Below are 27,313 nucleotides of genomic sequence, written 5' to 3' on the forward strand. Positions count from 1 at the left end.
AGACATGATTTAGAAGCGTGTGTTAGACCAACTCTGACATTGACACACAAATGCACGAAGGACAGAGGTAGTCAAATGATACCAGTATAGTCAAACCTGAAAGCACAAAGCAAGAATCAAAAATGGGCAAAACGGCTGATGTTAGTTTCAATGGACAGAGCTAGACTGAAAGGGCCTGAAGAGATTAACATTTCAGTAGATCCATCTCACCACAGAGCACACACACCTTTTTCAAGATTCACCACACTCCCACTGACAATACCGGAGGTGATGGCAGGTTGTGTGCGTGTGCAGATCTCCTTCTGCCATTTAGCACCACTTAGCTATAACATACCACTTTCGAGCTGTCACTGTCATTTTTTAAGTTTTCACGTCGTGCTGTTACTTTGTAGTGAGCTGTAACAAAGTGTTTTAAAAAAGTCTGTGTTTGTTTGTTTTTTATACTGGATGCAAAAAAACATCAAGCATGAAAATGCAAAATATCAAAAGTTTTATCTATTATTTTGCTAATTATTATTGTTAATCCAAAAACTCATCTGTAAAATGCCAGGTACTTTGATTTTTTTTCTTTGTTTGTTTTGTCTGCTAGGTTAACAATTAGTAATGATGTCAAGTGGCATCACTGGGATGATGGATAAAGTGATCATATTCCAATATTATGATTACTGGACATGAAATAATGAATATTTAACATTTCTTTGTGGAAGCTCATATAAAACCAACAACATAATGCATAATTTAGAGGTAATACCTCATACTAATCATAGAATAGATTTTCTGTTTAGTTTTTCACAGAATCAGTATACCACTATTAGTAAAAGATTAGTTGGCTTGATTCTATGACCTCCAAACAAGCAAAGAACGTTTCTGTCTTGGCAGTGGACCATGTAGCACTGACAATTTCTTGGCTTCCAGCAGTGACAAGACACAAAAGAAGATGCCTGTGCTAAAGTTGAGTCAGAGGAGAGAGAGGGGAAGCTTCTGCATGGGAGCAGAGGCAAAATTCTCTCAATTAGAAAATTATATATTGCACTTAATTAAGCAATCCTGCAATTACTTTCATTCAAATTCTCTCTCTCTCTCTGTGCGTGTCTGTGTGTGTGTGTGTGTGAGAGAGAGAGAGAGAGAGAGAGAGAGAGAGAGAGAGAGAGAGAGCGTCTACTATAGATGACAGTAGCCCATATTATTGCTCATATAATAGCTCACATTCACAAAATTCTTAGGTAATCTAATCTGGGGTTGTAACCAGATCCTATCTGTACACTAAACATCCTTTTGTGAATCAAAAAATAATGAAGTAAACAGTCTTATCAGTTGCATGACAGGACTCCGCCTGTTTACTGCTTCTCTGTTTGAGGTCGTCATGCCGCTGAGATATTGATGGTGACTCCAGTATTAGATTTGAGCTATTTACCGGTGTGGTTTTATTTCGGGGAAGAGCAGCTCACAGAGTTCTCCAGGGATTTACGCAGAATGAGAGTCTGGAGCAGGGCTGTTGCTGGAGAACACGATATGATATGGCATAATGTTTTATAGATTTTGCTTTGGCTTATCAGGCAATTGGAGTAGGCTACAAAGCACAGACTTCAGCTGGGGTTCTGCAGCTCTATGATCCAATTTTATATATGCGAATATATATATATATATATATATATATATATATATATATATATATATATATATATATATATATATATACACACACACACACACACACACATATATATATATATATATATATATATATATATATATATATATATATATATATATATATATATATATGTGTGTGTGTGTGTGTATATTATATATATATATATATATATATATATATATATATATATAATGTTCACTAATGTAGGCCTTTTGATTAGTGTCAAACGCTGGATGGCGCGCGCGCTCAAGTAATTTGAGCTCCGTCTGGAATGAAAAAGATCGTTACTGTAGAACTTTTAACTAAAGTTTATCAGTTCTACAGCCGAGTACTGGGGAATATTCGTCACATGGCCACATGACGTAAGAGGCCGGGTGATTCATTCAGTAAAGTCTCAGCGGAATTTAAAAAAAAAAAATCCTGTTCATAAATTTAAAATCCTTTAGGAAGGTTGACGGCTGTACTCACATCAGCGAGATCTGTAACACCGTGCACTTAAACTCAAGTCTCACTAAGCTCATTCCATCTTACTTTTTAATTTCTTCATTATTTTTTAAACAACTTATCCTAGAGCTTCCATACAGTCTCAATCAATCAGCCTGGAAAATACAGTCTTTTGCACCTATTGCTGTACGTTTCACTGATGTTTATAAAATCTGTTACACGAGCATCCAGTTTTCTTCCATAGTGTGGCCTGTATGTTTTCTGATCTATGCGGCAACAGGCCTAGCACTCAGGTGTTTGGTCTCTAAGAAGATCAAACAAGTTTAATGCAGCCAAAAGGGCGATTTCAGCACTAGGATGGTGGACAGCTCCGCATCCAGGCGCGGTGTACCGGGCAGGCGGTGATGAGTCATTCAACCTGAACCTGCCCACGCCAACACCCTCCACCTCACCCCACCTCACCTCATAAAAAAAGACAAATATTAGCATTCACTTGTAGTGTCAAAGGAACGCTTGTCTATTTTTTTTTTCTACACGTCCAGCCCAAGTAAACCCATGACGAAGAAAGCGCGTCGGTCCTGGTGGAACGAGGTGTGTGACGTCGACAGGGAGTGAAAAGGGCTCGTCTCTGCACAGCACAATAAAACTCGCCCTGCCGCCGTGAGAGTGAGACATATGATGGAGGCACGCGATCTTTCTGGCGGAGAACTCTGAGCATCACCACACCGCGCTTATAAGTCCAGAAGTCTTGCGCCCTGCTGGTGGGCAGAGAACAGGGAGCGCAGCAGTGAAGTTTTATAAGAAGTGGGGGGACGTCGGACGGAGCGAAGGAGCGAGAGAGAGAGAGAGAGAGAGAGAGAGAGAGAGACTTTATCTCGCAGCCTCACCGGACTACATCCCGATACTTGCACAGCTGTAGGTATGTCAAAGCCCGACAAAAACTTCTAGCTCGTGAAAGACAAATCACACGACGAGATGTTGTGCGAATATTTTAATACAAATTTTAAACTTAAGCTAATTGGATACGCGTTCGGCAAAGTTGTAAACACGTCGTGATTTAAACAGAAATCTATTCCATGATCAGCCCGACTTGATTGCTTAATTGTTTCTCTCTCTTAGTGTGATGGAACCCGAGACACCTGCTGCGCTTTATCCGCTCAACTTTAGAACCTTTTCCCGAAACTCCCTAATTAAAATAATTAAAACACTTTGATTGAACACCTTTACACACTGTTAGCCAGTATGTGTAATGTAATGATGTGGTCTGATCTTTCTTTTCTCCTGCAGAATGATGATGTCGGGGAGCAGAGGGACTTTAGGCTTCCTCATCTACGCGCTCCTGGTGCAGTACAGTGCGTCCTCGCCGCTCAGGTAAGACAACACCACCGTGCGCAGGAAAAACACGGTAAAATGGTGGTGATGGTAGGGATATCAGTGGAAAGAAAAAAAAAAACCAACAACCCAGAACTTACTTGTTACCTGTCATGTGCCAAAAACAGACGATGCTATTTTCATTCATTGATGGCGCATCCAGCCAACAGGATTCAAAGATTCTTCTACTTTCAAAACCAGCCATAAAGTTCAATAAGCCCAAAATGTTTGATCAAACCATCATTTTAATAGTAATAGAAACGTGACATACATAAATATGTTGTACATATTATAAGATTTCAAATTATTTTCGACTAGAAGGCGATTTATCGTTTTGCACACAAATACCGCCCGTGCCTTTATGTTTTCTTGTACATACATTGAAATAAAGCCGGAGAAAATGAACTTAAACTTCCATTATAAATAATATAAGTTGACGTTAATATTGCACTGTTGGAGTAAATGAATTGATAATGGAACGAGGCGCAGTTGATTTGTCGTTTATTAACCAGCATCACTGGCGGAATCCTTTATTCCATCCTGAGTCACTCAGTGTCGCGGATCAGGTTCATTCTACATGGCAAGCATTTGTGAAAGTGAAAAACTGTTAAACTGGTCAAATCAAATGAAGAGTTATAACATCAACGAAACTGACTTCATGTTAAAACTGTTAATGTTATAGTCATGTTGTCTGTTGTTGCCCAAATGAGGATGGGTTCCCTTTTGAGTCTGGTTCCTCTCGAGGTTTCTTCCTCATGTCGTCTGAGGGAGTTTTTCCTTGCCACTGTTTCCACAGGCTTGATCATTGGGGATAGATTAGGGATCATATTAGCTCATGTTTAAAGTCATTCAAATTCTGTAAAGCTGCTTTGCGACAATGCCAATTGTTAAAGGCACTATACAAATTAACTTGACTTGACTTGACAAATCAGCATCCTTTACTGCCGTGTTTCTTCTTGCAGACTGGAGACTGCGGCGTATGATGAAGATGGCACTTCATTAGCAGACTTGGCCTTTGACTCAGAGCAGCTCGCACTCAGAAGCCCCCCATCAGGAACGGATGATGTCTATGAGATATATTCTCCTCCAGAGCAACGGTGAAGCTTCACCCCATTTCTCCTTTTTTTTTTTTACTCATTTCAACATTATTCGTCTTTGTCCATAAGTGTCTGTGAGTTTTTTTTCATCAGTGTGTGATCTTGTCTGATATTAAGGTGTGTTCTGTGTCAGGAGTTTGTTAACTCCGGCTTAAAAAACAAAACAAAAAACCTTCGAGCCAGTCTGGTTAAATTAAACAGGTTTACCTTACAAACTGAGTGTGTATGAAACAAATCGGATGAAATGAGTGTTTAGCCTTGAGCCATATAGGATATGTGAAAGAGCTTTGTCTTAGTTTTGTAAAGTGTGAGTGGAAGTCAGCGTGCAGGGTGTGACGATGTGTGTGTTTGGTGTTTTGTCACCCAGAACGGAAAGACATGCAGACGGGATGTTTAATAAAGCCTACAGGCAAGCGCTGGGCCAGTTATCAGCCCGGAAATACCTGCATTCTCTGATGGCAAAACGCGTAGGGTAAGAGCATCTCTCTCTCTCCCTCTCTCCTTACCTCCCTAACTTGTAGTAATTATTTGTACTTTTTGATCTCTGTTTTAGTGCGTCTTTTTTTGTGAATGTTCACACCGCTATTCAAGTCAAGTCAAGTCAACTTTATTGTCAAATATGCTATACATGCTCGACATATAGCACAGATGAAATATCAGTCCTCTCTGACCCACGGTGCAAACAGGCAATGCAATAAATAAAAATAGAATAATTGAAAAAAACAAACAATATAAACAGTATAAACACTCTAGATAGGAACTAGACATAGACTAAACACTCAGACAAACAATATAAACAGTATAAATAAACAGTATAAACACTAGATAAGAACAAGACATAGACTAAACACTCAGACAATATAAACAGTATAAACACTCTAGATATGAACTAGACGTAGACTAAACACTCATATATATATATATATATATATATATATATATATATATATATATATATATATATATATATATATACACAAATTGGTTCAAATAACCAAAACACAAGGGCACTTGAGGTATAGCAGGTAAACATGAAAAATGAAATAAGCAGTATAAACAAACTAGCAGCTATTAAGATGAGATAGTGCGGAATATTCTATGTTTCAGTGTTTTCTTTCTGTTCCTGTGTTCATGGATGCCCCCCACCCCCCACCCACACACACAAAGAAGTGACGGAATAAAATTAGTCTATAATAATAAAAAAAAACCTGAACACAGTTTCCTAAAAGATACATAAAGTTAATCTTAATCTATCAGAGAGAGAGAGAGAGAGAGAGAGAGAGAGAGAGAGAGTTACACAGTCTTGTTCGCTGGTTGATTATCTTTGTGCCCAGATGCTTTGTGTTGTGCATAAATTGTACATCCATAATGGTATTAGTTAATTAAGCATTTTCCCCAAACCAAAGCTGAAGAAAAAAAAAAACAAACTTCATTGATGGAAAAATATAAAATCATTTAGCGCTACGGTTAGGATACTTTGGAGTGATGAAAAACTCTTTGCAGCCTAATGTTCTTGTGTTAGAGACTTCAAACCAAATACTGTTGTTGTACAACCAACAACCAACAAACAGCAAACAAACCAACAAACAATCCAACAATCAATAAACCACCAAACAAACAAACAAACAAACAAACAAACAAACAAACAAACAAACAACCACCAATCAATAAACCAACAGGTGTTTATTATATGGCCCCAGATATCTGTTCCATTTTTGGCCAACAGATGTTTGGGGCTTCAGGTGAAGTCTTAAAGCCACGCACACAAGTCCACAAGAGGAAAAGCCAGACACAAAGTTATCTATTTCATCTTATTTCATATCCATGAAGGCGTAGTTTACTATTTTGTTACAGGTTATTATTTAGTTTGGAAGTGTGTGTGGTTTCGATAAGATTAACGTGCCTGCGTCTTGTCTTGTCTTCTCTTGGATCTCTCTCTCTCTCTCAGAGGAGGCAGTGCTCTGGAGGATGCAGAAGCTCTGGCTAAGCGCCACGCAGACGGCGTGTTCACTGACAGCTACAGCCGCTACAGGAAGCAAATGGCCGTGCGGAAATATCTGGCCGCGGTCCTCGGCAAAAGGTACAGACAGAGAGTTAGAACCAAAGGACGACGATTCGCCTATTTTTAGCGCTTTCAACACAAACACAAACCCTGCCACAGCCGCTTAATCCACCCTGTTCTGTGCTGTCCCGGGTCAGTCAAGAATGTTGAGATGAAGAGTGTGACCGCTGTTTATTTTAAAACATGTACTTTATGTATGAAGTAAAGACGTTGAAATGAATATTTTGATAATGACACTGTTTTCTTTCTTTTTTTGTACTGAAGCACGTGAAATCACACAGCACTACTTTGTGGACCAGTCGTTTAGTCTGACCAAATATAGTCTATATTTCTTTATTTATTTATTTTCTAGACCTTAACAAAGTGTATGTGCACTTGGAGGGTATGCTTCCGATATTTTGTCTTTTAAATATATCAATCTACCATTATGAGTATGAGTAAATAAATTTGTCTTAAAGACAATCATTGCACTGAATGTTACCTCTCTTCTTTATTTGTTGGAACCTGAAATTAAGCGTGTAGTCTTCTTTATTTACAACAGCCCTGAAGACTTAGATTTGCACCAATTTCTACAAGGCATAGACATTGGGGCGCTCCCGGATGGGGATGAGTTTGAGGCATTTATGAGAAACTGGCTGATTCAGTTCCCTTCCAATACCCTGGTGAGTGGCTTTGCAGCTCTGGGCCGTACCTCAGCCCTTTACTTTTTGGTAAAGTGCCTCTCGCTCCTTCCTTCTCTCCCCTTCTATCATCTAGAGCTTAAATTTCACAAGCCAACACCTTTCCTTTCTCACCTGTTCACACTCTACTTGATAAACACATTAAGTTTCACACCATAGTATGATCTCACTTAGGAAGATTGCTCTGAAAATAGCTCTTGGGTTCCCTTTATAAAGTAAACATAAATCACTCTCCAGAACACAGTTGTAGAATAGAGGCCTCCTCAGACATGCCTCTTTCTCTGAGCCACCACATAAACTTTCCTATTTCTGTAAAAGTATGTCCAAGCACCTTGTCTACTATTTTCCAAGCTGTTATTCTTCACATCTCTATCTTGAGAGTGGGAGCTTGTGAATGTGTTTTCTCATTTATTACAAGCATACAGTTCAGCTTTTACAGCTGTGGAGTGTGTGTATGTGTGCAAAACCTTTCTCATGAATTTGTGGTTATGGAAAATAAAATCTGGGATTTTTTTCTATTCATTTATTCTGTATTTGAACTAAACACACTGGGCACCTTTAGATTTACAGATTAAAGTCTCCTTCTTGTTAAAGCCAGATATCTGCGTTTTCCACGTTCATCTCTTCCTGTGTTCGTGTTACTGCTGTATGTGGAGGCATGATTTGGGACGTCTGGGCACTTTTCGTGTATCGTGTCTCTTTAGATGCAAATGCTATTAGCCTTAATTATGATTTCACAGCTGTATGAGGCTATGGACAGTCTTAATTACTTGTAGAAATAATGTTACCATATTACCGTCCGTTTGCTCATGCTTATGACTGCTCATGTATACAACAAAATGAAAACGAATAGAGTAAAATCTCAGAGTTAAAGAATTTGAGCGAAAAAATGATGCTTAAAGCACACCTACTCAAAGCTGCAGTTTGTGTGAAAGTGTAAGAGAGAGGGCGTGAGTGTGAAATCAATGTTTGTTTAATTATGCATTCTCCTGCAGGCTTTGTGACGCAGGAGGGCAGCTTGCAGTTCGGGTGCCTTTGCTTCAACTTTAAAAATGGCCACCAATCTCAGATGGCACGTTAGTGGCCCTCCAATGCTGCACATCACCTGCTCACACTCTTTCCATTTCACTGGATCACATGACTTTCATTCAGTTGCCACCTGGCCCACTATATTTTGTTTAACTTCCTGCACCATTTCCTGTTTTTTTTTGTCTTAGCTTCACTATACGTAGTGTGTGATTGATAACCGAGTAGAAATCATAGGACACTCACACTTCTGAAATTCATCCTGTGTGTAACATTTGAGAGCGCCTGAAGCCTTACTTTAGATGAATCTTAAATAAACAAATCTATTTCTTGTGTAGATAATTGGTAGATTATAAAAAATGGGAACCGCAAAAGAGGTCACCAGTATAAATGTCAAAAATAAGGTGTTGTAAGATTTGTATGAATAAATTTTTGTAAACAACAATATTTTGTCTAATCTTTGAAACTTTGCAAATTAAATTCATGAACTAAAAGTCAAAGAACTGAGAAATAATACCATGCTCATCCAATCACACAACGAATCATATTTATTTTTTAAAAGTGGCCAACCTATGTCATTTGGTAGACCATCTGCTGCAACAGAAACTACAGCTTAACCATGACTAACGATCTAACTTATGCACGTACGGCATATGGATGGAATTTATATCTTCACTCCTTCTCTTTAGGCCTAAACATGTTCGACAATATGAAACATACAGCATACCTCAACATACCTGAGTGTCAGAGTAAAGTAGGTATCTGTGAGATACAGTTTTTACAGATGAAGAAATAAACCCCAACCTGAAGGTGCAAAATGTCAAAACAAATATGCCAAAAAGGTGAATGAATGTAATCAAAACATGTCTCATCATTAATAATTCATGAGCAACCTTGGGATATTTTTGCATATTTCAAATCTGTCTGCCAAGAAACCAAAATGAAGGAAGATACAGAAGGATATTGTATCTCCTCTGTGGAGTAGTGACAGACCACCCAATTATGCCCTGATTAGATATAGTTACTGTAAACAGTATCTAATTTTTATTGGATTAAATTGGATGGGGAGAGTATGACTAGACTATATATAAGGGATCAGCAAGTTAAGTTCAAATGAAAGCAGCCCTACAGTATAAGAAGCTAAAGCTACTTCAAACTAATAATTATGATTTCATGAATGATTTATATAAATTCAAATAAGTGAGGATAAGATGCGTGGTATTTGTGCTCATACCAAGTGAGTTTAGAAAAAAGTGCAAACTTTATCACTAATGCTAACGTTAACCTTCATACCTTCATCTTCCTTTGTGAAACATTTAGAACCCATGTCTGACAAAAGATATATCATAGACATATCATACAAAAACAAATTTATCTATATAGATTTACCGAACTGATTATATAAAAGTCTATTGATATATCAATCTATCTGTCTCTATCGATATTTTGTTTTGAAAATAAATTCTTACATAGCATTCAGCTTCACTTTTGACTGGTATGTGTGCCAGTGTGTGTGTATTTGTGAGACAGAAAAGGAAAAGAGAGCTGGAGAGGAAGAGGTGTGCTATCCTGCACATAGACTTCTTCAGGTGTAAAGTCCCTAGGAGTTCAGGAGAACCTTTTAGTGTCTGCCAGAGTCTATTAGGGCTATTAACACTCATAACACTGCATCACAGTGGGGAGAACACATTGAACTTTACCAAAACAAACAACACACACACACACACACACACACACACACACACACACACACACACACACACACACACACACACCAAAACTCAATCAGCCTCCGTTACTAGGCAATGGCTCAAAGAAGGACCCTGTCTCTGTGTCTCTGTGTCTCTGGGTGTGGCAGTGATGGATGATGTGCTTATGACCTGATTGGATCGAGCCAAATGAATTTTTTCCTAAAAAGAACTGTACAGGATGAACATTCATCTGGTAATTTTTGTGTATGTCTAGACTCTTCCTTCCTGTGCCTTCAGTATTTCTCTCTTACACACACACACACACACACACACACACACACACACACACACACACACACACACACACACTATGTAGTACTTTCTTTTTCACTCAAGTAACCAGGTCTTTCATATCAAATCAAATCAAATCAAATCAAATCAAATCAAATCAAATCAAATCAAATCAAATCAAGTTTATTTGTATAGCGCTTTTAACAATAAACATTGTCGCAAAGCAGCTTTACAGAATTTGAGCGACTTAAAACATGAGCTAATTTTATCCCTAATCTATCCCCAATGAGCAAGCCTGTGGCGACGGTGGCAAGGAAAAACTCCCTCAGACGACATGAGGAAGAAACCTCGAGAGGAACCAGACTCAAAAGGGAACCCATCCTCATTTGGGCAACAACAGACAGCCTGACTATAATATTAACAGTTTTAACAGGTATAACCATCAACTGTCCTCATGGGGCCGTCCTTCACAGGAGCGGTGCGATAAAACTCCGACCAGACACAGGCTTTCATAAGGTTTTGCCTCTACATATTTATCTTTGCATGACTAAATTACATAAAACTAAGTCATAAGATTTATTACTGAGTGATGTGTTCTTAATATTACTTAAGGAAATACAGTACAAAAACATCACTTGTTAATTGACGTTAAATTCATTACAAGGAGAAGCAAATTTCCAGTGTTGGGGAAGCTATATTGCAAATATAACTTTGTCAAGATACAAGTTACTCATGATTTAAAACAGCTAAGCTGCAGCCAAACTACATTTTGATAAATGAGCTATCTACACTGAAGTTACTTGACGAAAATCATGATTTATTGCACAATATAAAATATGGCATGCTTGTTTAATAGCCATGTTTTCATGAGTAGAAGAATGGAGCTTCTTTCGCTGTAGTGCAATCCTGTTGTGCTCCACATGAGTCTGAGATGTATTGAACTGGGTTCTGGATGGATACAATAGTTTGGTTTAGAAATAATGTTGAACTGGCTATTTGTAAAGGGAAAATGCAATGTAGAATTTTGTTGCACTACACCATTACTTGGTAAAGAAGCTCAGCTACTGACAAACAACTAAAATATGTAGGTACGGCAGTAATCTTGCTACTTATTGCAAACTACTCCCCAGCAGCTACATGACACTTTTCCTAACATACAAATTTAACAATACTTTTTGTTCTTAGTATTTTAAGAAATGTCTTAAGAAGTAGCCTATGAACATCATTGTTAGCAAGAATTTATGAATTGCTGGCCTATATAAAACATGAATCAGGATAGACATTTGTGTAGCAGGTACTGTTATGGTGCATGGTTTACGTTACTGTCTGTGTCACATGTTGTCCCAGTAACTGTGTGCATTTTTCTCTGGATTCTGTGTCTTCCTCCTACCTTCTGAAAACATGGCAGTAGGTGAATTGTCTGCTATGATTAGTGTGAATGACTGTGTGAACGTGTGTGACCAGTGTGCTACAATGGACTAGTTTGCCATCCAGGGTCATATCTCACGTCCAGCATTTCTGGAATAGATTCCTGATCCACTGTGACCTTAACCAGAATAAAGTGGGTCTTGAAGCTTGCTGCAAGAGTAAAGACTGCCTTGTTGCCTGTGCTCTCTCATACATTAGTTGTCTGACTTGAGGTAATGCCTCAATATCTATGAAAATACCTGTAGAAAAATTGTATTAGACACACTTTGGAGGGAGTAATGTCATGGCATTTCCAAAATAACTGACATATGCATTGACATGCGTGATCTCTAATTAACCTGCAGTTCTTGTAAATCACAGTTAAATAAACAAACTCCATCCATCCATTATCCATAACCGCTTATCCTGTGCAGGGTTGCAGGCAAGCTGGAGCCTATCCCAGCTGACTATGGGTGAGAGGCGGGGTACACCCTGGACAAGTCACCAGGTCATCACAGGGCTGACACATAGACACAGACAACCATTCACACTGACAGTCACACCTACGGTCAATTTAGAGCCACCAGTTAACCTAACCTGCATGTCTTTGGACTGGGGGGGAAACTGGAGCACCCAGAGGACACCCACACATACCCCGTTTCCACCAAATTAGTTCCAGGGCTGGTTCGGAGCCAGTGCTGGTGCTGGTTCACAACTCGTTCAACTTGCGAGCCAGCTGAGAACCAGTTTGCTTTTTCATAGCTTGTGGTGCTAAGGGGAGCCACGTCATTACGTCGCTGTATACGTCAGTTACGTCGCTGCGTTTGCATAAACCTTGGTGTGAATATCGAAGCAACAACAACAACACGGAGAAGAAGCAGCAACAACAACAACAATAATGGATGACTTCGCGTTTGTACAGCTGCTGCTTCTTGTCACTTAAAAATGGCGACCTTTCACAGTCTTGCGATTGTTGTTGGTCTTAACAACTCCACCCCCGCTGACATAAGCGGTTCTTTCCTCTGGCTCAGCAAAGAGCTGGTGCTAGCCTGGAACCGGTTTTTCTGGCCCCAGAGCCAGTTCTTTGTCAGTGGAAACAGAAAACCCAGTTCCAAACTAAGCACTGGAGCCTATCCCAGCTGACTATGGGCGAGAGGCGGGGTACACCCTGGACAAGTTGCCAGATCATCACAGGGCTGACACAGAGACAAACAACCATTCACACTCACATTCACACCTACAGTCAATTTAGAACCACCAATTAACCTAACCTGCATGTGTTTGGACTGTGGGGGAAACTGGATCACCCAGAGGAAACCCACGCGGACACGGGGAGAACATGCAAACTCTGCACAGAAAGGCCCACGTTGGCCACTGGGCTTGAACCCAGAACCTTCTTGCTGTGAGGTGACAATGCTAACCACTGTACCATTGTGCTGCCTAAATAAAAAAAAAATGTGTTACTAAAACATAAGAGAGAGTAAAAAAGCTGATGGTGACAGACAGAACTGAAGGCGCATGTCTCATGGAGGTTAGTGATCAAGAGGAATGCGAGTGGGAATTGTTTAAGCCATTAGTTAAATTTACACTGAATTTGATAGAGGCCTATTACTTTTAGGCATAAATTAGGTTTCATTTTTGGTTTTGGAGGTTCATTCATCAAGAACAGTTTTTATAAATGATTTTTTTTTCTTTCAAGCATAGAAATCTACTAACTGGGTGACTTAGTCCAACCCCAATTCCAAAAAAAAGTTGGGACACTGTGTAAAACATAAATAAAAATAGAATGTGAAGATTTGCAAATCATGGAAACCCAATATTTCATTGAAAATAGTACAAAGACAATAGATCAAATGTTGAAACAGAAATTTTATTGTTATTTGAAAAATATATACTCATTTTGAATTTGATGTCAGCAACACATTTCATAAAAGTTGGCATGGGGCAACAAAAAATTGAAAAAGTTGTGTAATGCTAAAAATAACTAATTAGGTTAATTGGCAACAGGTCAGTAACATGGCTGGGTATAAAAAGAGCATCCCAGAGAGGTGGAGTCTCTCAGAAGTAAAGATGGGGAGGGGTTCACCGCTCTGTGAAAGACTGCGTGGGCAAACAGTGCAACAATTTAAGAATAACGTTCCTCAATGTAAAATTGCAAAAAATTTGGGGATCACATCATCTGTGGTACATAATATCATTAAAAGATTCAGAGAATCTGGACAAATCTCTGTATGCAAGAGACAAAGCTGAAAACTGACATTGGATGCCTGTGATCTTCAGGCCCTCAGGCGACACTGCACTAAAAGCAGACTGTGTATGTAGTGGAAATCACTGTATGGGCTCAGGAACACTTCAGAAAACCATCAACTGTGAAAACAGTTCATTACTGCATCCACAAATGCAAGTTAAAACCAGATATAAACAATATCCAGAAACACTACCACCTTCTCTGGGCCCGAGCTCTTTTACAGTGGACTGAGGTGAAGTGGAAAATTGTCCTGAGGTCTGATGAATCAAAATTAGAAATTCTTTTTAGAAATTGTGGACACCATGTCCTTCAGGTTAAAAAGGAGAGGGACCATCCAGCTTGTTATCAGTGCACAGTTCAAAATCCAGCATCTGTGATGGTATGAGGGTGCTTTAGTGCACATGATTTGGGTAGCTTGTACATCTGGGAAGGTATCATTAATGCTGAATGATGTAGATACACATTTCAGAGCAATATGCTGCCATCCAGACAAGATATTTTTCAGGAATGGCCTTCCTTCTTTCAGCAAGACAATGCCAAACTGCTTTCTGCACATATTAAAATTGCATGGATCCATAGTAAAAGAGTCCAGATGCTAAACTGGCCTGCCTGCAGTCCAGACATGTATCCCATTTAAAACATTTGCCACATTACGAAGCTCAAAATATGACAAAGGAGACCCTGAACTGTTGAGCAACTGAAATTGTATATCAGGCAAGAATGGGGCAACATTTCTCTTTCAAAACTACAGCAACTGATCTCCTCAGTTCCCAAACATTTACAGAGTGTTGTTAAAAGTAGAGGTAATGCAACACAGTGGTAAACATGCCTCTGTCCCAACTTTTTTGAAACATGTTGCTGACATCAAATTCAAAATGAGCAGATATTTTTCAAAAAACAATTTGTCAGTTTCTCAGTTTAAAAAAAATGCTCAATTTTAACATTTGATATGTTGTCTTTGTACTGGTTTCAATTAAATATAGGGTTTCCATGATTTGCAAACTTTTGCATTCTGTTTTTATTTACAGTTTACACAGCGTCCCAACTTTTTTGGAATTGGGGTTGTATATAGTAAGGTAGACACTAGGGTTTCACTTATCTAATGATTATTATAAATCAAATCAAATCAAATCAAGTTTATTTGTATAGCGCTTTTAACAATAAACATTGTCGCAAAGCAGCTTTACAGAATTTGAACGACTTAAAACATGAGCTAATTTTATCCCTAATCTATCCCCAATGAGCAAGCCTGTGGCGATGGTGGCAAGGAAAAACTCCCTCAGACGACATGAGGAAGAAACCTCGAGAGGAACCAGACTCAAAAGGGAACCCATCCTCATTTGGGCAACAACAGACAGCCTGACTATAATATTAACAGTTTTAACAGGTATAACCCTCAACTGTCCTCATGGGGCCGTCCTTCACAGGAGTGGTGCGATAAAACTCCGACCAGACACAGGGCACCAGGATGGATCAAGCAGGTCCAAGGGGCAGAAGAGGCCAGCATCTCAATCCCAGGATCAACATGTAACTCAGAGGGACAGATTGGGGGGGGGGGAAGAGAGAGAGAAAGAAAACACGTTGTTAGGTATGCCCTAAAAATGACAAGTATTAAATCTGTGTGGTAGGCTCGCAGAGACGAGAGTCTTTACATCAGGCATAACACACAACAATGGCATGTTAATATGGTAAAATATATCATGACCTGCTCTGGCTGGATGCTTGATTGGGTGATGGGAGCACACTCCTCAGCAATGATGAGATGCAGATGGGACCCTTAGGGCTGGCCAAGACAATTCAGTTACATTTCACCGGGTCTGGGACATGCGACAGAATGTCGGACGGCCGATTCCCTGCAGGCTACGATAGCCAGTCGAGGTCTCCACCCTCTCCACCAAAAGATTTCCTGTTGACTCCATGTAACTCAGAGGGACAGATTTGGGGTGGGGGGGAGGGAAAGAAAACACAGGTGGTTAGGTATGCCCAATGTCACCTGAATAAGTAGAAACAGTATACATATTGCACCGAGTACAAGCAGGGACTCCGGCAACTAACTATGACAGCATAACTAAAAGGAGAGAGCCAGAAGGTAACACAGGCATGAGGGAGCCCCGGGACATAAAGCAGCCAGCCACTATACACCATTATATACAGCCATTATATTACAGCCATTATACACCTATCAGCTAATCAAACCACTGGCAGGTGAATGGAACTAGGCAGCAAGTGAACCCTCAGGTCTCAAAGCTGATGTGTTGGCAGCAGGAAAAATGGGCAAGCATAAAGACCTGAATTACTTTACAAGGGCCAAATTGTGATGGCTGGACAACTGGGTTAATGCATTTCAAAATGGCAGATCTTGTGGGTGTTCCTGGTATGCAGTGGTTAGTTCCTACCAAAAGTGGTCCAAGGAAGGACAACTGGTGAACTGACAACAGCGTTATAGGTGCTTAAGTTTCATTGGTGTGGGTGGGGCGAAAGGGCTGGCCTGTCTGGTCCAATCCCACAGATGACCTACTGTTGCCCAAATTGTTGAAAAAGTTAATACCGACTATGATATAAAGGTGTCATAGCACACATTGCATTGCAGCTTGCTGCATATGGTGATGCGCTGTCACAGACCTATCAGAATGCCCATGCTGACCCTGTCCACTGTCAAAAGCACCTACAGTGGGCACGTGAGCATCAGAATTGAAGCACTGAGAGATGGAAGAAGGTGGCCTGGTCTGTGTGTGTGTGTGTGTGTGTGTGTGTGTGTGTGTGTGTGTGTGTGTGTGTGTGTGTGTGTGTGTGTGTGTGTGTGTGTGTGTGTGCTGGTGAAGAGATAGCACCAGGATACACTATGGGAAGAAGGCAAGCCAGCGGAGGCAGTGTAATATTCTGGGCAATATTCGGGTTGGGTCCTGGCTTTCATATGGATGTTACTTCAAGACAGACTACCTACCTAAACATTGCTGCAGACCAACTACACCCCTTTATGGTAATGGTATTCCCTAATGGCAGCGGCCTCTTTCAGAAGGATAATGTGCCCTGCCACACTGAAAAAATTGTTCAGGAATGGTTGGAGGAACATGACAAAGAGTTCAAAGTGTTGACTTGGCTTCCAAATTCCCCAGTTCTCAATCCAATCGAGCATCTGTGGGATGTGCTGGACAAATAAATCTCATCCATGGAGGCCACACCCTGCAGCTTAGAGGACTTAAAGGATCTGCTGCTTGGTGCCTGATACCCAGTGGCAGTTCTAACTAGTATGGTGCCCCCCCCAAAAAAAAGGACAAAGGACTAAAAGGACTAAAACTGTGATTATCCACCTCTCCTTAACCTCCCCCAGCATAAAAAAAGGACCATTCTGCACTAACTGTAGCTTTTATTCAGATATTTGGAACAAATTAACATTTATTTATTTACAGCATAGATGTAGTTTTTAAAATAGTTCACCGTAAACAGGTTTATGTTACAGCTGCTATTTTTAAAGCAACTTACCGTAAACAGGTTTACAATATAGACATTGTTTTGACAGTAATTTATAATAAACAAACAAGAGTTCTAAACTGTGAAATTTACAGATGACTACCGTAATGTCTTATACATTATCACCATATTTTTCATGGTGAAGTTCTGGCAACCACAGCTGCCAGTATTTTACTGTAAATTACACAGAAATTTTTTTACACTGTATATAAGACTCATAAATATCAAAAAGAAGTAGCACAGGCAAAAAGAAGCAAATTGTAGTATATAAATACAAATAAAAATTAACAAAATTAATTGAATAAATGTGCTAGTTAGGTTTTTGCTACAGGATACATATCTTACCATGATGAAACTGTGAAATTATATCCAATATGATGTAAGGTAGTTGGACAGAAAACAGAAGATCATCACCTATCTGCAATAGCAGAGCAAGCAACCTAGGCTGACAAACATGTTATACTTGCTTATTTCATTACATGCATAATATTATACTCATAAAGAGATGCATACCTTTTATCTTTTGCATGTTTCTCCTCTTTCTTGCTTTCCTAAACTGGGTACCTGACAGCTGACTCTCATCCATTTGTGTTGATTTGTCACTTCAGCATCACGACATTACCAATCACCCAACACTGTTAACCAAGAGTCAAGACTAACTCAATTCACCTTGGTGGTGTGCAGACTGGTTTTATATTATTCTTAAGGATTTTGCACAAATCAGAAAAAAATGCAACAATATGTCTGTGAAAGTATATGTTCACAGTATTATGAATGCATTTATTTGGTGGAACTTTGTAGTGTATCTGAGTTTACTCTGCATTCGTAGTATGTACGCTATTTGATACATTCCTTCACTCCCCTTACATCGGCCTTCTAGTGGGGAGACCTGAGGTCATAGGTGAACCTACCCCCACTCCGCTCCCTCCCCATACTGTACTTCTGAGTGCAAGACCAGGAAGCAGCCTGGCTACCTGACTCACAAACTAGAATCAGGGTGCCACTCTGACAGGTTGATTAACCCACACAGTGACATGATATCATTGAAGTGACGTGCAAATGAGTGACAGAAAACCAATTGGACAAATCTCAAAATTTGGATTTTTTTTATTTTTGTGTGTGTGGGCATCATGTGCCACCCCCAGGAAGATGTCTTGTCGAGTCCATATCTCAACAGGCTCGAGTCTCATTTGGTGCCTGTATCTTTGCTGAGCCTCTGAATAAATCTTCTATTTGCACCCTTTTGCCCTTTCTCTTACAGGGCATGAGGATGCAAATAGTCTTCCCACCTCGAAACTTACATGACTTCAAGGATCTGCAGTGAATGTCTTAGGAGGAGGAGGAGGGGTAACAGGAGGACAGAGGATGGGAAGGAGCAGTACCCTAGCCTAACAAGAAGCAATACCGGACAATGTGCAACATAAAGTGCAATATCTCTCCTACCGCCCCCCCTTCTCCCCACCTTTTTTTTCTTCTTCCCCCTCCTTCCCCCCCTGCCCCTTCCTCTCTTCCCCATATCTTATTCTTTTTATATATTTGTATATGTAAATACTTAATTTATTTTAATTTATCTAGAAGTTTTCTCTATTTCTTTTCTCTGTTTATCTGTAATGATGCTGCTGTAATCTTAATTTCCCTGAGGGAACCCATCCAAAGGGATCAATAAAGTTTTATCTAATCTAATCTATCTATCTAATCTTAGTGCCAGATACAACAGTACAACTTCAAAGATCTTGTGGTGTCCACACCTTGATGGGTCAGAGCGGTTTTGGTGGCACAAGGGGGATCTACACAATATTAGGCAGGTGGTTTTAATGTTGTGGCTGATAGGTGTATCGTGCTATTATGTTTGGACTTAGCTTGATCTCTGCCTGATGTAAGTGGATGGATAACATTTTAGGTCATATTTATGTCTACAAACAGAGCACATTTTACCTATTTCCAATTTAAAAATTCATGAAGAACAGATATTTTGGGGTCATTCTTCTGGAAATCATGCCCCCTAATAAAGGCACAGTCTCCTACCCATAGTGAGTTCGACTCACAGTCAGGTCATACCAAAGAACATCATAAAAATGGTACCTACTGCCATCTGGCAAGGCACGCTGCAATACAGATGTGAGTGGGGAGTCAAACTCTCACAGTTACCAGAGGACTAGCCCCCCACTGTAACACTAGCTGTATAGGCGAGGGGCTGAGGGCTATAGAAGTGGAGATCGGCGCCACCCAGTGCACCTTAAGGGCCTGGTTAATACTGGGACGGGAGACTGCCTGGGAAGACCAGGGCATGGCGCGAGAAGGACTTTAGACTCCTACCCATAAATCTCTAGTGATGGCCCTGGCTACAAAACACAAGTGAAAGATTTTGAAGGCTATTTGCACCCTTATGCCTTGCAAAAGAATGGGCAAGAAGGTGCAAATAGTGTGTTTTTTCAGAGGCTCAGCAAAGATACATTAATGAAGCCTATGGTGCATTTTACTTGCAATCAATGTATGACAGGTTGTTGATCCCTGCTGGTGTTTTTTGAAAAGAGAAAAACCTAAAATGATTCTCTTTTAAGATTTTCTTCCTTATTTACTAACATCTTCCCAGGGTTTCAGAGCGCTCAGCAGAGAATGCTAAGTACTGGAATCTGAAGAGTAAATGCAGACTGATAGCTGCTTGATATGCTGCATAGCAATGTGGTAGAGATGGACGCTACAATCCCTCACTCTCAACATGATTGTAGCTAAGGGTGGTCTCAGAGACCCCAGAGCCCTGAAACAACTTGGTAAAGCTGGCACTCTGAATGCAAATTCCAGCTGTAGAGGGCACCTTTCTGCTTCTAGGCCCTAAAGAGGTACAATAAACACTGGCAGGCATAACCAATAAACACTGATGTATATGGCTCTCTTCTTCTGATGCACAGGCAGCCCAAGGATTTGGAACACTACCCAAGGCTGAGAATATGAACACATTAATACTATTCAGCTGTGTATTTCTCTTTGGTCTTTAGGAGATTAACATGAAAACTATTAGCCTGATTATGCTGTGTGTGTGTGTGTGTGTGTGTGTGTGTGTGTGTGTGTGTGTGTGTGTGTACTTGCATTTTTACATGTGGAAATCCATGTGCATATATTTGCACACACACACACACACACACACACACACACACACACACACACACACACACACACACACACACACACTGTGTGGGTGTGTGGGTGTGGGTGTGTGTGTGTATACACAGTATATAAATCCCAGTGTTTAGTAGTTGCCAAAACGTTTTAACTGCATTATTATATTTCTGCCATTTGCTTTTAGTCCATATGTTTGTTTATACATTTATATATAAGATGTTTATGCCTAATAATTTTCTAATTACCACAAATGGTTAATTGTGACCATAGAATTAAAAATTGTTGTCTTGAATGAACAACTCAGAAAAAAAAGCATGCTTACTTTATTTTGCTTTCTTATTTAAAACCAGATGGGTGCATAATTAATTATACATAATTCATATACAAATTCCCGACAGATTAAAACTGATTTGGTATCTGCTGTTACTCCTTTTTTTTTTTGTTATGATGACAACAAGGACAACCTATGATGATGAGGTCTGAGAGCTGCCATGACTCATGTGGAGGAAAGAACTTGAGAGAAGACAGAGATATGTGGATGAAAAGGCACAGGTACCAAGAGAAAGGTCTCAGCAGACCATTGCTTCAAGACATTCATTTTTAATTTAGATGAAAGGAGAGGAACAAAACAAAAAGATCATTTGTTCTCTATCACCTAGCTCTTTCTCTCCTCCTCTGTGTAATCATCAGCTAAATGAGAACCTAAATCTTTAATGCCTATAGCCATTACTCCTAATGAATGGGTGGACGTGTGTGTGTGTGTGTGTGTGTGTGTGTGTGTGTGTGTGTGTGTGTGTGTGTGTGTCTTTATATCATTGTGGGGAGCAAATGTTCTCACAAGCATAGGATATCTGACCTTTTTTATGAAAACAAACAAACAAGCACAAAAGATACTGAGGGTTCAGTTTATATGTAGGCATAGCAATAATTAACAGTTGAAGGTCCTCACAAGGATAGCAAAAAAATCATGGGTCTGGGCATGTGTGTAAAGAAAATGGTGAACCATCCGAAAGCCATCCATTACCGCTTATCCTATGCAGGGTTGCAGGCAAGCTGGAGCCTATCCCAGCTGACTGTGGGCGAGAGGCAGAGTACATCCTGGAGAAGTCACCAGATCATCGCAGGGCTGACGCATAGAGACACACAACCATGCACACCTATGATCAATTTGGAGACACCAATTGGCCTAACCTGCATGTCTTTGGACTGTGGGGGGAAACCAAAGCACCCAGAGGAAACCTACGCAGACGCAGGGAGAACATGCAAACTCCACACAGAAAGGCCCCCATCAGCCACTGGTCTCAAAACCAGAACCTTCTTGTTGTGAGGCGACAGTGCTAACCACTGCACCACCGTGCCGCACCATCCGAAAGCCATTGCATTTTATTTATTGTGTGAATCAGTGGAATGGATGATGGTACAAGAATTTGATTTCACAAAGCTGTGAGTTTTCTAAATCTGAAACAAGGTCCACACTTCAGTTCTTTTCAGTCCATTAATATAATTGCAGCCTAAGCACTGAGCCAGAATAGATGTTGCCTTAAGCCAGCAGCTTTCCTTCTCAATTTTACCTTTTGTTTAAATAATCTCCATAAACACCATATGGTATTGCACACACTTTGTGTCACATAGTGACTCAATGGAGGGTGTGAGTGTGTGTTATTAAATGCAACAGACCCCTCTCCCCCATGACCCCCTGCCCACACACACTGCTGCTGCATGTACCGTATGTGTGTCTTTGAAAACTGTGTCTATATAAGATCCTGTACAAACACACAATAGTGGGGCAGCAGTCACAGTTCTAATTGTTCCTCATCACATGCCACATTCTTGGATGCAATTTAAGAAAATTCATATCATGAATGTGTGTGTGTGTGTGTGTGTGTGTGTGTGTGTGTGTGTGTGTGTGTGTGTGTGTGTTTCACAGTGTTGGGGTTTTCAAGGACGGGATAGTAGGTGAGAAGAGAGAGTGACTCAGCCTGTCACTAAACTGTAATTGATTTTTGGAGTGTGTTACTGAAGTGTTAATATGAATGAGGTAAATGCAGTATCAATGATTTCAAGTGAAACTCTCTTGAGTCCTACTAAAGCAATTTGCACTTGATTATCACAGCCGGATTCAGACTGCCAGGCTGTTAAGAGCCTTAAAATAGCAAGAGTCTGATTACGTTTTATCAAGTCTATATGCTTAGATTACTGGAGCTGTGAATTATTTAAGTACAGTCTTTTTACTAAGTCATTGATTGGATGGGTTTCTTGAGGAGATATGAGATTTACATTAGTTTACTGCATTGCCAAGTCTGTTTATCAGGCCCTCAATAATATCCAGACAGAAGGTCGCAGCACATGAAAGTATGGACCCATTTGACAAAACAAAGACTTTCTGTACAGAAGGACATACAATATCTGCTGATGATTTATTGCACATGTATCCAAAACACAGATGCGTTTGAGACAAAGAAAGGGCCACAACCGTAACACCAGTTTTTTGCAACAACAAAAAAAGATTTTTTAGCAGCTGCCACCATCTGGTCTTTTCCATAAATAAATATGGGTTCTCAGCGCTTTCATCAGTGCTTGCTACAACTGCCTTAGGTAGTGAAAGTTTTTTTTTCCCTCCCTTCCATCACATCTAAATTTATGCCACAATTTGAGCAGATGCGAGGTCACTATTAAACTGGATAGACAGAACTCAGAAAGTGTTGAAAAGCAAGACTAAGAGAAACAGAAGGTGTTAAAGCAAAATGTCAAAAGCAAAAGTAAGACGTGATTATATCATTCCTTCAAACACATATACCTGAAGCAATTGGGAGTGTATACAGTATAATGTGTCGGAAGGAAGGTGAAAGACTGTATGTGAGTGTATGCCTGCATGCCTGTAGAGAGTGTGATGTCACAGTTGTCTCCTGTTGGACATTATTTATTTGGTCACACGGTGCAACATCTGCTATGGTCAGAATATTCACACACTTTTCTTTCTCACTATCCCCCTCCTTTATTTTGTCCTCGGGGACAGTAATCCAGATGGTAGCTGTACGTACTGCTCACTAATTATATTGACTATTTTGTGCTATATGTGTTTAGCAAATTCTGCTTATTCTCTTTATATTTCACTCATAGAGGACCTTTGATGGTTATATATGTTAAGAAGACATGGTTTCAGTTCTTGATGGCATGATTTAAAAAAAAAATTCAGTTCCAGTTCAGTACCCGGACCCTTCTTCTACGCAGCCATGATGGTGTAATTGATGCAGTATGTGGTTTGGCATTGTCATGTTGGAAAATGCAAGGTCTTCCCTGAAGGAGACGTCGTCTGGATGGGAGCATATGTTGCTCTAGAACCTGGATATACCTTTCAGCATTGATGGTGTCTTTACAGATGTGTAAGCTGCCCATGCCACATGCACTAATGCAACCCCATACCATCAGAGATGCAGGCTTCTGAACTGAGCGCTGATAACAACTTGGGTGGTCCTTCTCCTCTTTTGTCCAAATGACACGGCGTCCCTGATTTCCATAAAGAACTTCAAATTTTGATTCGTCTGACCACAGAACAGTTTTCCACTTTGCCACAGTCCATTTTAAATAAGCCTTGGCCCAGAGAAGACATCTGCGCTCCTGGATCATGTTTAGATATGGCTTCTTCTTTGAACTATAGAGTTTTAGCTGGCAATGGTGGCTGGCACGGTGAATTGTGTTCACAGATAATGTTCTCTGGAAATATTCCTGAGCCCATTTTGTGATTTCCAATACAGAAGCATGCCTGTATGTGATGCAGTGCCGTCTAAGGGCCCGAAGATCACGGGCACCCAGTATGGTTTTCCGGCCTTGACCCTTACACACAGAGATTCTTCCAGATTCTCTGAATCTTTTGATGATATTATGCACTATATGGTAGATGATGATATGTTCAAACTCTTTGCAATTTTACACTGTCGAACTCCTTTCTGATATTGCTCCACTATTTGTTGGCGCAGAATTAGGGGGATTGGTGATCCTCTTCCCATCTTTACTTCTGAGAGCCACTGCCACTCCAAGATGCTCTTTTTAAACCCAGTCATGTTAATGACCTATTGCCAATTGACCTAATGAGTTGCAATTTGGTCCTCCAGCTGTTCCTTTTTTGTACCTTTAACTTTGCCAGCTTCTTATTGCCCCTGTCCCAACTTTTTTGAGATGTGTTGCTGTCATGAAATTTCAAATGAACCAATATTTGGCATGAAATTTCAAAATGTCTCACTTTCGACATTTGATATGTTGTCTATGTTCTATTATGAATACAATATCAGTTTTTGAGATTTGTAAATTATTGCATTCCATTTTTATTTACAATTTGTACTTTGTCCCAACTTTTTTGGAATCAGGGTTGTATTTGATGACAGTCTTAGGATGGTTAAATTGTTATAAGTTGGTTAAAATGGTGCACAGTAAAATATTATAGAAATCTTATGGAAACACAGTTTAACAGTGTGAGCCTACAATATTGTTTTTACATAAACATCTTCTGAGTCACATATATTAGTGACACTCTGTTCAAGAAAACTTTGTGATATTGTGTCCAGTCTCAAAATCATGAGCGATTATCAAGGCCTCAGGTCTTTCTGCAATCTCACTGCCAGAACACTCAAGTCCCCCTCGTCCCCTCCCCACCCTCAGCTTCCTCCAGTAGGCAATCCTTTGTAATTGTATTTCTTTTAATATTCCTCTATCAAACCTAATAAACCTTTGTTAAACATTCACCCTTGCTCCAGATTATAACCCTAGTTAAGCTCTAATAAAGACACATTGCATGTGCATCCATCTGGCTTCCATGTTTAACAATCACTGAGCTCTTTGTTTTATGGCGTGATATTCTTCCTGGATTCATTTTAAGTAATGCAATGTTCCCCTGTAAATTACTCTTTCAGCTGTAGATGTAGACTAATTAGCTTAGGCAATATCAAAATCCTTTATGTTTTTGAGAAAGATAACCCAGAAGTCAAATTAAAACCTTAACCAGAATAGACACTTGTTCATTAGGAGTAACACATCAGATGTTCAGGTGTTTATGAGTGTGAACGTGTGTGTGTGTGTGTGTGTGTGTGTGTGTGTGTGTGTGTGTGTGTGTGTGTGTGTGTGTGCGTGTGTGTGTACTGCACCTGAAAACCTGAAAAAAAGAATTAATTCTACTCATGTAGCCTTAATTACTATAAAATCAATAAGATAGTTTAGGTTATAGGTGAACATCTATGTTCTGTGACCTTGTCTGACCATCCACAAAACACTAATAACTATACTGATACAAATAACAGGCAAGAACATTTTATTTTGTAATTAACAATTAACATTAGTTTTAACATCTGGGTGTATTAAAACTTTGGAGAGCTGCACATAAGTGAGTTAATGTAATCACTTTAACTACAGCATCATTTATCTCTATGAACAAAGATGCCTACAGTACATTTCACTTGCTACAGGTACACTTCTGTTTATCAGTACAAATGCATGTAATTTCATTATAATTACTTTCATTTCTTTTCAGGAAAGTGTAAAATATGAGCCCCCAATATTAAATAGTTAACAACTGTTGAGTTACTCAGACTTAGCCTTCTCTCCATTCAATTACCTCTCCTAACATCTGTCTCATTGCTGTTCAGTGATATTTTACACTCAGAAAGTATGTGCATGAAAGAAAGAAGAAAAAAATAATGAGGATTGTGGTGGAACAGGCTGTGTCCTCTGAGATGACAGGATTGTTTCACTGAGTGAGGTTTAATTGCATCTCATGAATCCAAACAGTAAATGAAAGCAAACTACCATGAAACATTAATGGCATTTTAATGGAAGGCAATTAAGTGAATTATAAGTGTGCACCAATACCAAGTCTCTGTATTAAATGCAAATAGCAGTTTCATAATTATTCATGAACTTCATATGATTGTGAATGTTGTGGGGACAAAACGTAGAGAGGTGGTAATTTGTCTTAAAATTGTACTGCCACAATTTAGAAGAGCTGCAACAATTTTTAACACAGCACCAAATCCATGTGATACTTGTGGATTTAGAGATTAATTATATGTCGTGATTTTTTTTAATGCTTTATCAGAAATCTATAGTCCTAACAGCTGTAAATCAAGATTTACAGTGTTTCCCAAATGTCTGAAATATACTTGGATGTAGGTTAGTTAATAAGGGTGTGGTCAAGGTATTGTTGGGCCATATATTCTTTTTAATTCATAGCAGTTTATATTACTTTTATCTATTTTTCACATAGTTTGACAATAAATATATTATGTGACTATGTTAAAGTGGTTTATTATGAGTAGCTGAACAGTGACCAGACCATGTTATGCATTTAGTAAATGTGAACCAGCACGGGAAAATAGCTGACTACCATTTTGCTTAACACATGAGTTCTATGTCCATACTGCTGTTTGATAAGCAACACTAAAGTCTACACTGACACCTTTCTGTTTTAGCCAGCATTAACTTTTTCAGTGGTTTGTGCGACAGTAGCTTTTCTGTGGGATTGGACCATGTGGGCTAGCTTTCGTGCCCTATGCAAATCAGTGAGCTTTGGCCACCCATGGCCCTGTCACTGGTTCACCAGTTGTGCTTCCTTGGACCACTTTTGGTAGGTACTAACCACTGCATCCCGGAAACACCCCACAAGATGTGCCATTTTGGAGATGCTCAGACCTAGTCATCTAGCCATAACAATTTGGTCCTTGTCAAAGTCACTCAGATCCTTACGCTTGCCCATTTTTCCTGC

General features: G+C 39.7%; 1 protein-coding gene across 1 annotated transcript; it reads left to right on the top strand.

Annotated features, from left to right (window-relative positions):
- The first annotated feature begins 2,836 nt into the window (after positions 1-2,836).
- adcyap1a (adenylate cyclase activating polypeptide 1a) lies at positions 2,837-8,708 on the top strand. The gene is made up of 7 exons (XM_060923256.1): positions 2,837-3,017; positions 3,386-3,469; positions 4,432-4,566; positions 4,934-5,038; positions 6,515-6,646; positions 7,170-7,290; positions 8,304-8,708. Exons 2-7 carry the CDS (start codon positions 3,387-3,389, stop codon positions 8,310-8,312), a joined length of 585 nt encoding a protein of 194 aa, XP_060779239.1. The 5' UTR covers positions 2,837-3,017; position 3,386; the 3' UTR covers positions 8,313-8,708.
- The last annotated feature ends 18,605 nt before the right edge of the window (positions 8,709-27,313 follow it).

Source organism: Neoarius graeffei, chromosome 1 (genome assembly GCF_027579695.1).
Source record: "Neoarius graeffei isolate fNeoGra1 chromosome 1, fNeoGra1.pri, whole genome shotgun sequence".
Classification (NCBI taxonomy): domain Eukaryota; kingdom Metazoa; phylum Chordata; class Actinopteri; order Siluriformes; family Ariidae; genus Neoarius; species Neoarius graeffei.